Source organism: Ovis canadensis, chromosome 26, assembly GCF_042477335.2.
Source record: "Ovis canadensis isolate MfBH-ARS-UI-01 breed Bighorn chromosome 26, ARS-UI_OviCan_v2, whole genome shotgun sequence".
Taxonomy (NCBI): domain Eukaryota; kingdom Metazoa; phylum Chordata; class Mammalia; order Artiodactyla; family Bovidae; genus Ovis; species Ovis canadensis.
Genome location: NC_091270.1, coordinates 29886735 through 29901603, shown reverse-complemented (window position 1 = coordinate 29901603; position 14869 = coordinate 29886735). Strand labels below are relative to the sequence as shown.

At 44.7% G+C, this 14869-nt stretch overlaps 1 protein-coding gene and 1 long non-coding RNA gene across 2 annotated transcripts in view; both read right to left on the bottom strand.

Moving 5' to 3' along the window:
• Positions 1–2799: 2799 nt before the first annotated feature.
• Positions 2800–5438, bottom strand: LOC138430842 (uncharacterized). Its single transcript, XR_011253406.1, has 2 exons — positions 5077–5438; positions 2800–4635 (listed from the first exon to the last, which is right to left on the bottom strand). It is a non-coding gene; the product is annotated as an uncharacterized lncRNA (long non-coding RNA).
• Positions 5439–12598: 7160 nt separating this feature from the next.
• TRAPPC11 (trafficking protein particle complex subunit 11) overlaps positions 12599–14869 on the bottom strand; it is a 37179-nt gene continuing 34908 nt past the window's right edge. Inside the window, exon 30 of the mRNA XM_069573172.1 lies at positions 12599–13571. Coding sequence (XP_069429273.1) covers positions 13527–13571 — 45 coding nt within the window. The 3' untranslated portion in view covers positions 12599–13526. The remainder of the gene's footprint in view (positions 13572–14869) is intronic.

The window sequence follows — 14869 nt, the reverse complement described above, 5'->3', positions numbered from 1 at the left end:
GTAAAGGGTACACAAGATTCTTCTGTTTTATTTCTTACAAATGCACATGATCTATAAGGTGCCCCAAAGATTAGCACAGTACTGCATACATATTTGTTGAATAACTGGCATTGAGCAAATACTAGTTGAATAAATGAACAATTCTGCAAGACATCTATTATTCTTCTCACGTTTCAGATGAGAAAACTGGGACTTAAAAATGCTAAATAATACCCAAGTGTCACACAACATATAAAGAGAAAAGTCAGAATCAGCTGATCACAAAGTCTGTTATTAATAATGACATCATAGTCTCCCAAAACACTGGCATAACTTCCAATAAACCAGCATGAATATTCTTTATTTTGGTATCACCACTTTAAGTGGCTGGGCTTCCCTGGTGGATCAGACAGTAAAGAATCTGCCTGCAATGCAAAACCTGGTTGGGAAGATCCCCTGGAGGAAGAAATGGCTGCAGTCCGTGGGATCGCCAATAGTCAGACAGGACTAACTAAGCACACACACATTTAAGTGCCTAGCATCTCCCCACTGAATCTCATGACTATTCCTATTTATAGTGATTCAACCTCAGCCCTCCTCCATGCCTTATTGTTCTCAGAGCATCCTTGTGAGAGCTTATTATTAGTGCCATTGCATGTGAAGAGAAAAGAAGATGAGTTTACATGTATTTAGAAAATCTATCCATGACTAACATGTTTAAAGCATGTTAGGTACTTTAGGAATGTCCATTAATTTCTGAGAATACACTTGTGACTTTATACTGCTCCAGTTGAAGCTGCCCATGTAAAAATCTGCAAATGGATCTCTTGCCAGGCATAAGAAATAGTATGAAAATAATAGGTTTTGGCTGCCTTAGACCAGGATGATTCAGAAAATAACCTTCCCTGATGTAAAGAATAAACACTGGAAATAAATTCTCCAAGATGTTCAAGCTATTGATCACTAGGTAATGAGATTATGAGTTCTTCATATTTTTCTGCATTTTCCAAGTTTTCTGCTCTGCATGGATAATGCTACTAAAAATAATACAGTAATAAGAAAGTGAATGGTCTGGGTAAAAATTTTACAAAGAAAATTTTTCATTTAAGTGAAAAGGTATTCTGGAATAAACTTATCTTAGCCCAGGTTCTCTAGAAATCAGAATGAAGGATCAATATGTGCTGTCAACAACTGTGCCTCTTTGGGGTTTCCAAGAGGGAAATATCAGACAATGAAAAGTTCTATTTCTATGTATCCATGACTCACATCCTGATGCCTTGATTTCAATGAGAAAAAAAATTTAAATCACTCTATTTTTGATGCAAAGAATGTAAGTTAGCAAAATCTTGCAGAGAACTTTCACTAAGATAGAGAAATGACACTGGCCGGCAGGATGTCCCACAGTGATACTCAGACTCACTGGCCCCAGCCTCACTGGCCCCAGCCTCTCTCCTTCTAGAGCATTCACAGCGCATAGCTGTAGGACCCACCAGTCACAAAATTCAGCATGGACAAAGCTGGGCAACATGGCCGCCTGACCACGCCTCTTCCTATTTCTTACGTCAGTAGGGAGGAGACCAGGACTCCAAATGCAGGAAATACAATTTTCTTGGGCTTCCCAAGTGGCGCTAGTGGTAAAAGAACCCACCTGCCAATGCAGGAGTCTTAAGAAACTCGGGTTTGATCCCTGGGTTGGGAAGATCCCCTGGAAGAGAGCATGGCAACCCACTCCAGTGTTCTCGCCTGGAGAATCCCAGGAGCCTGGCGGGCTACAGTCCATAGGATTGCAAACAGTCGAACACAACTGAAGCAACTTAGCAGGCACACACACAGTTTTCTTACAAATCAGGGTCCCAAAGACGCAAGCACAAGTACAGCAGGCAGCAGGAGGGAAAGTGAGCGACATTTGCAGCGGCCTTGGTCCCGCTCCTCCTAGAATGTCCTGCTTTATTTAATCCTTGGGCAGATGACTCTCTTCTTATTTTTATGATGATGAAAATGCCATACTGAATTTTTGAAGAAATTTTTAAAAAAATCAAAATATCATTACAACTGTCCTCATATTTTATTTACCTTTGCAGATGAGTCCCACCTCTCCACCTCTTCCCCAGAGACAGCATTTTCTAGAGCTTTCACTGGGGCTCAGGACATAGAAACACAGCTTGGAGAGAGACAAGGGGATTTTGCAAAGAGAAACAGAGTCCAGTGCCTATGGCTTCCGAATTACACAAATTACACTGGCCCTTGGCCTGCAGTGTCTGAAACAGCTTCTTCTTCTCACGTTTTAAAAATAATATTTATTTATTTGCCTGCCCTGGGTCTTAGCAGCAGCACGTGAGATCTAGTTCCCTGACCAGGAATCAAACCTGGACCCTCTGCTCCCTCTGGGAGCTTAGCTACTGGACCACCAGGGAAAGCCCTCCTTCTCATGTTTTGACAAAAAATCGTTGGCATCCCTAGTGTGGAAATACCAGCGTTCCAGTCATCCTCACGTTTACAAGAAGCTGGAAATAAGAAAAACGGGAACAGTTGGAATTGCTTGAGTTTTGGTTTTGGCTCTCCCATGTCTCAAGACTTTGTTGGGTGGGACTTGAAAGTTTCAAGGGCTCAGACAACAGTTGTGGCCTGTGGGTTTCGTTGTCGTTTTTAGTAAATAACTGGATTGGTAGTGAGCAAATGACAAATGGGCATGGGGTGGGTAAGGAAGGAGTTCTGATAAATTGTAAAAGTGAGAAGAAAAGAAGAGGGACAAAGGATAAGAACTAAGAAAGTAAAAGAAAGAGAAATCTGAACACCTGAGAGATTTTCAAACAGTAAGTCTACAGTTTATCGCTGTATTTATTGATATCAATATTTACCGGTTCCTTCTAATGTGTCAGGAATAGTTCTAGGAGCGAGAGGCAGCGCAGGGAATAAAACCTGTCTTTTGGGCACTTACATTCTTGTGGTTCTACTGGAAGGCCCATTTAGGGTGCTATGGCAAGAAGGAAGCTATTGGGTCCCATTTAGTTAAGACTTCACAGCTCTTTGGGTCCCTTTGACATCGTCCCCAAGGTCAGAGACCTAAATTGAGACCTGCCTCCTATGATCCAAAAGCTGAGGCCCGACAGAGAATTCCCCTGGCCATAGAGGATTGGAAATTGGAAGAGAACCAATTCAATGAACATGTTGCCAAGCAACAGATCAGAGTCACCAATATCCTGAGGAATCTTCTGGGTAAGAGAAAAGCATCTTGGTTATAACAGCAGTGGGGGTTCATCTGCTTCTTCCTTGAGTGGCCGCAAAACAGGAACAGATCTGTGTCTTCTACAAGACAGAGTGTCTCCAGCAATCCACACGGGTGCTTCTAATGGGTATATTGGTATATTATCACCAGGTGTGCCCACCTATGGACTCTTTTCCCACTGGGCCTGTGACACTGTTTGTTTGTTTGTTTGATAAAATTTGTCATTTTTTTTTCTTATTAGGAAAAAACCATGTCTACTGTTGAAATCACTGTAGAACAGATAAGTAAAATGAAGAAAATTAAAATCACCTATCATCCAAAAAGCCAAAAGTAGAATTTGATGCATATATTTCTCATCTTTTTCCTTTGAGTATGTATTTGTGTTTTTGTGGTGTTTGTTTGGTTTTGTTTTACAAAACAAGATCAGATAACATACTGTTTTGGAACATGCTTTTTTTCCCCCACAACACTGTACCAGTGACCATTTTCCGTGTTATTAAAGTATTTCCCTTTGATCTATGTATCTGGATAAAGGTGATTTCACCAGGGAGGAGGGCCCTTCTAACAAAGACAGACTTGTCCGTGAGGGTTCTGCAGATCTGCCAAACCAAACAGGAAAAGAGAGAATGCAGGCAGGATCTGAGCCTAGCAGTGCTGGCACCTGCGAGGCAGGCCACGCTCCCTTCCTGGAGGGAACATTCCAGAGGCACCTGCGTCCACTGCCCTCATCCCCAGGCCTCTGTCGACTGAAAAAAGACACACAACATGAGAGTTGCCAGTTCAGTTAGAATTGGGGCAAAATGAGGACTGCAGACTGGAGTCAGAGCCTCAGGTAGCTCTGGGAGACAGCTCCAAAGAGGCAGGGGGGAAAGGTTAGGTTATATATGTGATTTTGGTGAAGGGGAATACACGTAATCAAGCACATATTTTTTCCAGAAGGTTTCTACTAGTCTCGTGAAGCTTTGCTAGGTCACGAGAAACAGTCGTCACCATGAAGGATTTTAGTGCTTTTCTAGATATGAGGAAATACAAGAATTGGGCTCATAAAATTAGTTCCTGAGCATAGCTAACTCTCTGAAGACCTGTCCTGCCAGTTCACCCCAAGCACAGAGTGCCTCCTTTCTGCTCTCCTCCCCCGGCCCTTCGGGGGGTGTCGGAGGTCAGCAGTAGCACATGATTTAATCCTTGTAGAGGTGGATGGGGAGCCCCCACGGCAAGTGCCAGTCAGCAACTGACTCCCGGTTCAGATACTAGCCGCCTGCCTTCTGGACACAGCTTCTCCACTCTTCTATCAGCATCTGAAGCGGTGGGGGTGAGCCGGGAGCTCGGGAAGGCCGGGGTGTTAGGACACCCGGTCCCTACATCTGCGGATGGCCTGGAGGTTCTAAACTGGACACAACCTCTGTCTTTCTGGACTATGATGCCTCCTCCTGGAAAGAAAAGGTAGATTTAATTAATAGGGCTCCACACCCTAGGTGGGCTTGGCAAAATCCTTAGAAGCTTTTTTGCATTCACTTTGAAAACGCCCCCAGGGGCCTGTCTCAGAGTAGCAGCTGGGCCGGCTTTCTGGAAGGGGCTGCACCACGTTTAAGCCAGGGGTGATCCCACTAGGGTGAACATCCGTCTCAGACGCGCTAGGGGTCCTCACGCTGGAGCCCAGCCTGGTTGCCGCTGCAGCGGTGGTATCCCTTCAGCGCGCGCTGCGGGGAGGCAGGGAACTGGGGGTGCAGGGACCCGGGGATGGGGGACCCGGGGACGCGGGGGCCAGGGGTTCAGTGGACCCGGGGGCGCGGGGACCCGAGGATGGGGGGATCCGGGGGTGCAGTGGAGGGGAGCCTGCGTGCGTGCGTGCGTGCGGAGTCCGCGCTCACCCGCCCAGCCAGGGTTTCTGCAGGTCATCCCAGCAGGTACAAGAAAACCTTTTCGCTGGCTCGTCACAGCTGGGTTCCGATTTTAAAACATAAAGGCGCCTTGTCCAGAAGTCACCCAGCCTGTCTAACCACTTTGGAAATTTCTTTCTGCTTCGAAGAACTCGGAGTGGAGTCAGTCATGCGACGACGTCCTCCTGCGTCCTGAGCTAGCATTGTTCATGCACTGAGCCTCTCGCAAGGGGAGGCCCTGGTTTCATCTTCTGGGAGGCAGCTGGTGGCAACACTTGAAAAGAAAGGTTCAGCTTACCCAACCCGCTCAGACACTCTTGACTTTGAAAGCAGCAAATACTCTACTACCTGATAGAGGAAGAATGATTAACCTGAAAAATAAAACATTGTGGTTAATGGTTGTAAGTGGGCACCTACCCCTCCTTTGACCAAACTTTAATCAGGCTCCTCTGGAGACCTTTGCTCAACCAGGTCTGACAGGCTTCTCTGCCTGTCCATGGAGAATGGTACTCGACCATCTCCGCTGCCTTCAGCAGGCATTCTGTTGAGTTGGTCTAGCAAAAATCCCTCTTACCCCTTAGGGTTTGCCTCAGCAATAAAAAAAAAAAAAATCCCCAGGTGGCTCAGTGCTAAAGGATCCACCAGCCAATGCAGGAAATGAAGGTTCGATCCCTGGGTTGGGAAGATCCCCTGGTGAAGGAAATAGCAACCCACTCCAGTATTCTTGCCTGGGAAATCCCATGGACAGAGGAGACTGGTGGGCTACAGTCCATGGGGTCACAAAGAGTAGGACATGGCAGAGTAACTAAGCAACAACAAATTTCCCATCCACTGATGCCCACTGGCTCCTTGCCTTCAAATCCACACTCATCTCTGTCAGAGTTGAATCTGATCTCGCTCCCCTACAAAACCCCATCGCAATAGCCTCTTTTGAATAAGTCTGGCTAACTGTCATTAACAAGTATCCTAAATTTTTTAACAGTATCTGCGTCTGTGTTGAAAGATCCACCATGCTGTGATCATCGGTTTTCAAAGAATTCATAGAAAATCCATTTATTAAACATCATTGAATCTTTCCTCTGTATCAGGCTCTTGCACTAATTCCTCCAGGAATCACTTGGAACCTCTGTAATATTGATTTGTAGTGTGTGGTTGGCCCAGGTTTGCAGAAGTGAGTGTCTGACAGAAGTTTGTAGTTTTCTTGTTGGTCTCATTCTTACAGCTGAAGATTCCTTGCCAACTTTACTTTTCAAAGCAGAGACTTTACAGAGGTAAACACAGGCATAAGAATCCCTCTGGGGACCTCCCTGGTGGTCCAGCAGTTAAGAATCTGCCTTCCAAGACTGGGGACATGGGTTGCATCCCTGGTCAGGGAACTAAGATCCCACATGCCCTGGGGCAACTAACCCACCTGCTGCTACTGACCCCATACTCTGGAGCCCATGCCCTACATGAAGACCCAGCATAGCCTAAATGAAATAAAGTTTAAAAAAAAAAAAAAAAGAATCCCTCTGTTCAGATGAAGCCAGATGGAGGGCACTGAGCGTCCCTATAGAGGGGACAACAGCCACCAAAATGTAGAAAGTCCTCACACCAGCTCCCCTGTGTTGCAGTCTCTCATTTACGATTATTTCATAAGATAGGAGAAAAGGAGAGGACCAGTAAACCAAAACAAAAACCAAAGCTCTTGGCTAACAAAGAGTTAGTTAAGGCATGCCTCATTACCCTGAAAATTATAAAGAGAAAGAAGTTATTAAAAATTCTTTCTTTCCTATAGGAACTATTTATTAGAGTAATTACTAGACCTAGTAGGTGAGGGGGGAAGAATGCTTCTCGACAGCATAATTCTAGCCAATAAATGCAGGCTAGCATATTAAAATTATATTTTGCAACTTCTAATTAAGTGACTGATTCAGACAATTGCCACTGATGGATGTTTAGCTGAACCTTATAATAAAGGGATTAGGCCGTCATCCTGTAAACCCACTGATCCATTTCAGCATCACTAAAAGTGAGGCAATCAGATCTGTGTGGCAATAGATATGCAGCAGATCAACTGTGAGATATTCTTAAAAAAAAAAAATGGGGCAAGGGAGGAGGTAGGTAGAAAGGGACTCGGGCGAGCTTTAAACCCTAATTCCTAGTCCACAGGAAATCCAGGGAAGAGAGAAACAAGCTCAATGACACCGTGGGAAGCAACCGGCCAACACCAGGGTGTGGACTACTTTACAGGACACTGACCTCGTTTCTTCAACAGGTCAATGATAAGGCGTAGAAGTGGGGAAGGGACTGTTCTACAGTAAATGAAGCTCAAAAAAGCCGTGGGACATACTTAAACATAATGATGGACCTTGTTAGGATGCTGATTGAAACAAACCAACTCTAAAAAGACTGCTTAGTCCATTAGGGAAAATTGAACATATATTGTATATTAGGCAACTTCTAAGGAATTATTGGCAACTTATTAGATGTAATAATATTATTGCATTGTATGTTTTTTTAAGTCCTTTTATTTATGGGTGAAATTATACAAAAGGGGAATAGATGTGGGTATAGTGCTATGTAGACGGTAGATAGCAAAGTATTCATGGTTACAGAGCTGAGTAGAAGCATGGAGGTGTATTATAGCCTCTTCTCTTGTATATGTTTGGAAATTTTCTCTATAAAAGAGTAAAATGAATTAAGTGGTAGGAATTACAAGCAGAGAAAATATTGTAAATGTAGTCTGAACAACTTGTAGGCACTAACACCTCTGATAGACACATGAGCTGCTGCTGCTGCTAAGTCGCTTCAGTCGTGTCTGACTCTGCGACCCCAGAGACGGCAGCCCACCAGGCTTCCCCATCCCTGGGATTCTCCAGGCAAGAACACTGGAGTGGGTTGCCATTTCCTTCTCCAGTGCATGAAAGTGAAAAGTGAAGTGAAGTCGCTCAGTCAACACATGAGCTATCCTGTGTTTAAACAATTCAATATTTAAACACATCTTGAATGTAGGGCTCCCTACTGTTTCCTGGTAAGTTGGGTATTTGGGATTCAGTCCTTTGTTCAGACTATGGTTTTTGATTACCATCCAGGGTCAAACATTTTTCAAGCTGCAACTCAATACTCTGATGAGAGCATTGTACAACTAACAAGAAGACAGACTTTGTTCAAAATTATCAAATTCTAACAGAAATAGCTCTGCTCTCCAGAAGCAACAGTGCTGAAGAGCAGCGAGCATTCTTTCAGTTTTCAATGAGTTTCATTCCTCCCCTAATTCTCTTTATCACTAAATGTGAACCTCTCAGGCAAGGAAAACAAAGCCAGCGCTACTCAGTGGTGCAAGTCTGTCTACACTAAGAGAGCTTGGCGTGCGAGGAGGTGGGCAGGAGCCGACATCAGCCAGCACCTCTTCGTCACCTGACCTGTCTAGTTTACAAACTTTTATGTCTTAAAAACCCAGCTCCCGGAAACAGTGTTGGTTCAGGGGCGATGGAAACACATTCCCTACAGGAAAAACCCCCACGAGTTTCATTAGGAACGTGGAAGCCACTCCAGTGTCACTCCAGGAGTGAGCCCCTCCTCTCTGCTGCTTCCTCACTCACACTCTACAATCACCTCCACTGGGCTTCCTCTCGACCTTGAATCTTTTATGAATTTATCATGGAAAATTGCAGACATATCCAAAAGTACAGCCCCCCAGGCACTCTTTACCTGCTTTAAAGAATGATCAACGTTTTTCAAATATTGTTTCATCCACTTCTTACTGACCTAGGTTGTCTTCCGGTTTTTTATTTTGTTTTCTGGAGCATTTTAAAGCCATCCCCACACATCTCATCAGTTCGCCGGTCTTGTGCCCACCTCTATTGCATTCATTGCATGGCAGCATCTTGCCCTGGACTGCTGGTCCTCAGGAAGAGGATTCCTTTATGCTTTAGCTGCTGACACAGAAACTGGCCCGTGGAAAGCGCTCTGAACACTTGGAAGTCAACGTGTAATTAAGGGTAACAGCGTTGCTGCCAGACTTAAGAATAGGTCTCAGTCACAGAGTGCGCAATGCCTCAGTCATCAAACCCAAAGTTCATTTGTTTAGGAGCAAACACTGGCAGCCTTAGAGCGGTGGCTGCGTAGCGTGGAGGTTCAGCACGTGGGCTCTGCAGGCAGAGGGCCTGGATTTGAATCCCAGCTCTCCCACCACGTGCCATGTCATTGGCTAAGACAGGTTGCATTTTCCAAAGATTGCAGTGAGCTCTCCTGTCCCCGCTCTTCTTCTAGGATGTGACCATTTCTCCAGCAAGAGGTAGGATTCATGCTCCCTCCTCTTAAAGGTGGATGGGCCTGTGAGCATCATGGAAGTGATGTTCTGTGCTACCCAAGGCCAGGTCACGGAAGGGAATGAGGCTTCTGTCTTCCTGGCTGCACCAGCCACACGGGAGCTCTATGCCGCCATGTAAGCACCCAAGCATTCTGAGACCGCCATGCTGTGAGGAAGCCCAAAGACCACCTGGAAATGTCCTGGGACTACACGGAGAGACACCTGGCTAACCCCACGCAACTTCAGCCTCCTTGTTCTCACCATCCTATTTCCTACTTCACCTACTGTCAAACAGCTGCATGAGTGAACCCAAACCAGAAATGCCCAGACAAGCTCTTCCTCAATTCCTGACCCACTGACAGCATAAAAAATGACTGTTGTGTTCAGCCACCAAGTATTGGGATGATTTGCTGTGCAGTGATAACCAGAACATTGGGCAAGTTACTTAACTTCTCTGTGCCTCAGTTTCCACATCTTTAAAATGGGGATGATAATAATAGCATCTACTCCACACTGGGCTTTTCTGAGTATTAAACAAATGAGGTTAAGACCAAAAATCACCTGGTACTCTGTGGCCCTCAATAAATATTGGCAATTATCATTTTGGAAACATACATGGTTTAGAAATCCTGGCCAACCTAACAGATATCATTTGCAAGGCGATGGCATCCCGCTCCAGTACTCTTGCCTGGAAAATCCCATGGACGGAAAAGCCTGGTAGGCTACAGTCCATGGGGTGCCGAAGAGTCGGACACGACTGAGCGAGCTCACTTTTATTTTTCATTTTCATGCATTGGAGAAGGAAATGGCAACCCACTCCAGTGTTCTTGCCTGGAGAATCCCAGGGACAGCAGAGCCTGGTGGGCTGTCGTCTATGGGGTCGTACAGAGTCAGACATGACTGAAGCGACTCAGCAGCAGCAGCAACACATGCCAGGCAGGCTGATACATTCTGCGTGAGAAGTGTTTTCCATAAATGAAAAACCAGCTGCAAGGTGGCTATGAGTTTTGCATTCTCTGAACGACTGGGGAGAAACTAGAATTTAAAGCATGGCTCAACCTATCATTTGCACGGTATATGTCACCGGAAACGCAGGCGTGCCTGGCAGGGCTGACTCTGGTAAAACACGCTTCAGAAAGCAGACACAAAAGGCCCGGTGAACACTGTCTCTTTCGCTCTCAGGCGCAAGTAAATTGAGTGGAAGGGAAAGTTTCTCACCAATTTGACCTTGGAAGAGAACCTGAATGTACTTAAGCCAAGAATTTCTTTTCTCGTGCGTGAAAACACGGGGCTTTACACTCATTTGGCGAATTGTATGCAGCCCTTCGGTAGCTGTCTGAGAATGGCATCGTTGACTAAAGCACAAAGAAGATGGTGGGAACGGGGCTCACTCGTCAAAGGATAACACAAATGCACAGCAAGAGCAAGTCACATTTCTGTTTGTTATCACATGTTCATTCAACAATCCCGCTTCCTGAAAATCACAGTTGTTACTATCTATTCTCTCAACCGGTAAATAACACAATCCATCTTAAGCTTTTTTTTTTTTTTTTAACTTAGTGTAAAAAGTACTAGGAGTTGGGACACTTTTGGTGCCTTTTTTGGGGTTTTAGGTCAAGAGAGCAAGTTTCAGAAAGGTACATGTGGAGACCACATAGACACTTCTCACTGAAAGAGTGAGTTTAGCTTTCCCACTTGTTTCTTCCTTGAAAGCACCCCCTCTTTCTTTGCAACACCAATGTGGAAATTACAGCTCAGAATTCTTCAGAGCTATTGTTAGGGACAGCATCAAGAAGAGAGGCCTTTCATATTCTGGGTGGAGCTATGAACGGGCCATGAAAGAAATGACTGAATGAGAACAAAACAATCTTTTTTTCAAGTAAGCTGAAGACATTAAAAAAAAAAAATCCATCCAAGAGCCATGATCCCATACAGTCCCTTAAAAAGAAGAATTCAAAGATAAGGAGCCTAACACTTCATGAGGAAAATTGAGTTGAAGTTATAATTTTAGGATCATAAGAATATAAAATGAAGCAAACTGGAAATCATTTTTATTCCAAAGACATTACTGTCCTCATCCTCTTGGTAACACTCCACACTGATTAAAAACCAGTGCTTACTTTCAAGAATCAGAAAGCAAACTTTAGTCACTCCCCGAAAGCCGAAATTTTAAATGCTTTATTTAAACATGTGTCCCAGAGTGGTGCACGGTACTGGTAAGGAGTAGTAGTGAGACCCAAATGGTGACACAGGGGTCAGAGAGGAGACAGGAGCCTCTCGGGAGGGACAGAGGGGCTGTGGCTGAAGCACAGAGGCTCCAAGGGAAAGGCTCTGAGGTCCTTCTGGTCACTTGTAACCTCAGTGAGTCAACGGCTCCTGCAATGCTGTGATAGCTCTGTTTGGGGAACCCAGGCAAGATCACTATTTCATGCATTTCTGAATCAAAATTTGCTGTAATTTAAGTAAATGGAATACATGTGCAGTAAAATGAATGACATGGGAGGATTCCTGGTTGAGAAAGGATTACGCTACTGAGGGAACGCGCAGGCCGATGTATGCGGTGTATTTGCACTCACACAGATCACACTGACATCAAGGCTAGTGATGCTGAAGTGGATGCCGGTGACCCACGTGTGCTAACACGCTCTGGGTACTTTGTGTCTGACAATGGCGGTGTACAAACAGGAGACGTTTATTATGTGAGTACGGCATCAGATGCACCTTTGAATTTTTCAAACTGCAGGTTACATCCTGTTAGTGAGTCATGAAGTCAATTCGTTACACCAGGAACGTCTTTTAACAAAACAGAGTAGGATATAAAATAAAAGAGCATAGAGAAAACATTACTTCATGGCAGTTTTGTTTACAGTCCCTCTGGTGTTTTTAATTTTTATCATCCTCATAACATGCCTCTCAGGTGGTATTATCATCGTATCATCCATGTCTTCCAGGTAAGAAGCTGAGACACACAAAGGGCAACATAAACAAAGTCACCAGAGCTGGGACTTGGCCCTGGAACAATCCGACAAGCTCCTGTGGTCTCCCCCTGAGCAGCGGGGACAACAGGGAACTCAGATTCCCCCAGCCCATCACAGCCCCTGGCTCCAGAACACACCCCCCACCACACACACTTCTGCAACGGTGTTTCCCAGCAAAAGCCGCTCCACAGAGCAGCTATCCAACAAGCTCAAAGTAAATAAAAGATAACACACAAGCATGTGTGAAAGAGAAAGTTATTTATTTACATCATTCTTTTCCTTTTTACAACTCCTATACTTTTAAATAATAAAAATTTCTGAACAACGGGGGAGTTTTACATTAAGATATTTTAACAGAGGATTTTCACAATATGTTTATGTACATGAATTTTCAAGAGTTTTAAACAGTTCTTTTCAACCTGCACGACATAACTAAAAGCTCTAGAACTTTAGATTTAGACCTTGCATCTTTCTCTAAAACTTTCAGTTTAGGAGATTATGCTGAGCATCTTGCAGTTCAGATCCTGACAGGTGAGGATCTTGTTTACGAACCTGCTTCATAAACAAACCAAGCAAGCTGAACCTATCTGAAATGTTTTGGTGGTAAGCAAAGGCTGTTTTTTTTAGACATCTTAAACTGCTTTCATTAAAACTTTTTGGAAGCTGTCTCTGTCAGTCCCGTGACTGCTTTCTGGTTCCTCTGTATGGACTCTGAACAGACGTTAGATGCATGAGAACAGATTTATTCTATTCCATCTCTGGTTTAGCCAACTCTCAAAGGCACCCACGGGGATTCCAAGCTTTCCGGGGGAGACACTGGTGCTCGGCTCCCCTTGTCCAGGTGTATTTCAGAGACTTAACTTTCCTTGGCTACTGCACATGTAAAACCCCCTTAACTGGGAAGACGCCCGTGTCCACAAAACAACTTTCAACAAAAACAAAGGGCTAACATCCTTTCACATCACACTGACAGATTTCAAATATTTTATTAGTCAAACTAGAAGAGAGATTTTCCTAATATTTTAGGATGACTTCCTCTGAAGAGTTGGTGTAACATCCATTAAAAAATAGAGAAGATTAACCTGTACCATGATCAAGTACAGCTCACCAGAAACAATCACACAGTTCTGTCCAGTTTCTCTGAGAACGGCTGAGGCCCGTCCTGAATCTCACGCGGCCGCGATGGAGGCGTCGTCCATGAGCCGGCCCTGTGGCTTCGGAGGGGAAAACAAGGAGGGTTTGCAAGGTAAGAATGACGACAGAAGCGCTGTTAACTGGAGAGGGTCTGCAAGTACTTAGAACTGTTTCACAGACACAGAATAAACGTGTGCAAGTTTCCAAACAAGATTATGTTCATCTGTCTCCTTTCCCCACCTTTTCTTTCCACGTGAGCCTGGGGACAGCGACCTCACAGTCTCCGTGTGGCCCGCTCCCTCTGTTCCTAGTGGCAAGCTTACCAGCACATCATATCCTCTGCCCGTGGAGTCCCCTCGCCCCCTAACCGGCAGCCACCACCCACCCGTCAGTGTACCGTGGGCGACAGGGCGCCTGGCCACCACTCCCGCTCGAGTGGGAAAGCTTTACCCTCCCTCTCGTGCTCAGCCTGTGTCCCGAGCTTTAAGCAGGCCACAAACCTGAGCTGCCAGCAAGCTCCTTGGGACTCAAGGGCTCCCCTTCTCCTGTTTGGGAAAGAGTGATGTGTCATGAACTCTACAGTGCGTAACTACAAATACTGCGAGGACTGAAGCAGAGGATAAACACAGAATGCCCCTTTCTCGAAGTTCACTGACCGAAAAATTTTAAAACATGACATCGGAAGAGGAAAAGCTAACAGTCAATAAAAGATATCGTGACTACTTTTAGGTGTAAAATTTGACAAGTCAGAAAGTCTGACAACACCCCAGAGAGTCATCAAGTAGTTAAAAGAATGAGATTCCTGCAAATGACCATATTATGCTGACGGACTTTAAAAGCAGACCTTTGTGGGGAGAGCAGGAGGGGCACCAGACCAGCGTGAGAACCACAGCACCACAGGCTGATGGCTGTGCGTTAAGCCGACGGTCCTGGGGGTTCCCTGAGGCAGGGAAGGGGTCCTCCTGCTCTGCTCTGTTGCAGGGAGGTTTCATACGTGTAGGTACGCATGCATGCATGTGTGAGTGAGGCAGCTGAAGCTCAATGCAGGGAGGCTAGGTCAATAAAAGCACAGGAACCTGGAAATCATATCGCTGTTTAAAAAAATCAGAACATGAAACCCGAGCATAGTTTCCGACTGGTGATCACTTTCAGAAAAGATCCAAATCCAGCAGCATTGCACAGTTATTAGAATCAGAAAAGTTCAGGGATTATATTCAGAAAATTAATCCATTTTGATTAAAAATGAGTTACAAACTGACTACAATTTTAAAATATATTTCTAAAAAATAAATTATAAAGTAAAATAAAAAATTTTTTAAAGAAAAAAAAAGAAATATATTTTACTAAGCCAAAGCAAACACATGTTTAAGGATGCCAT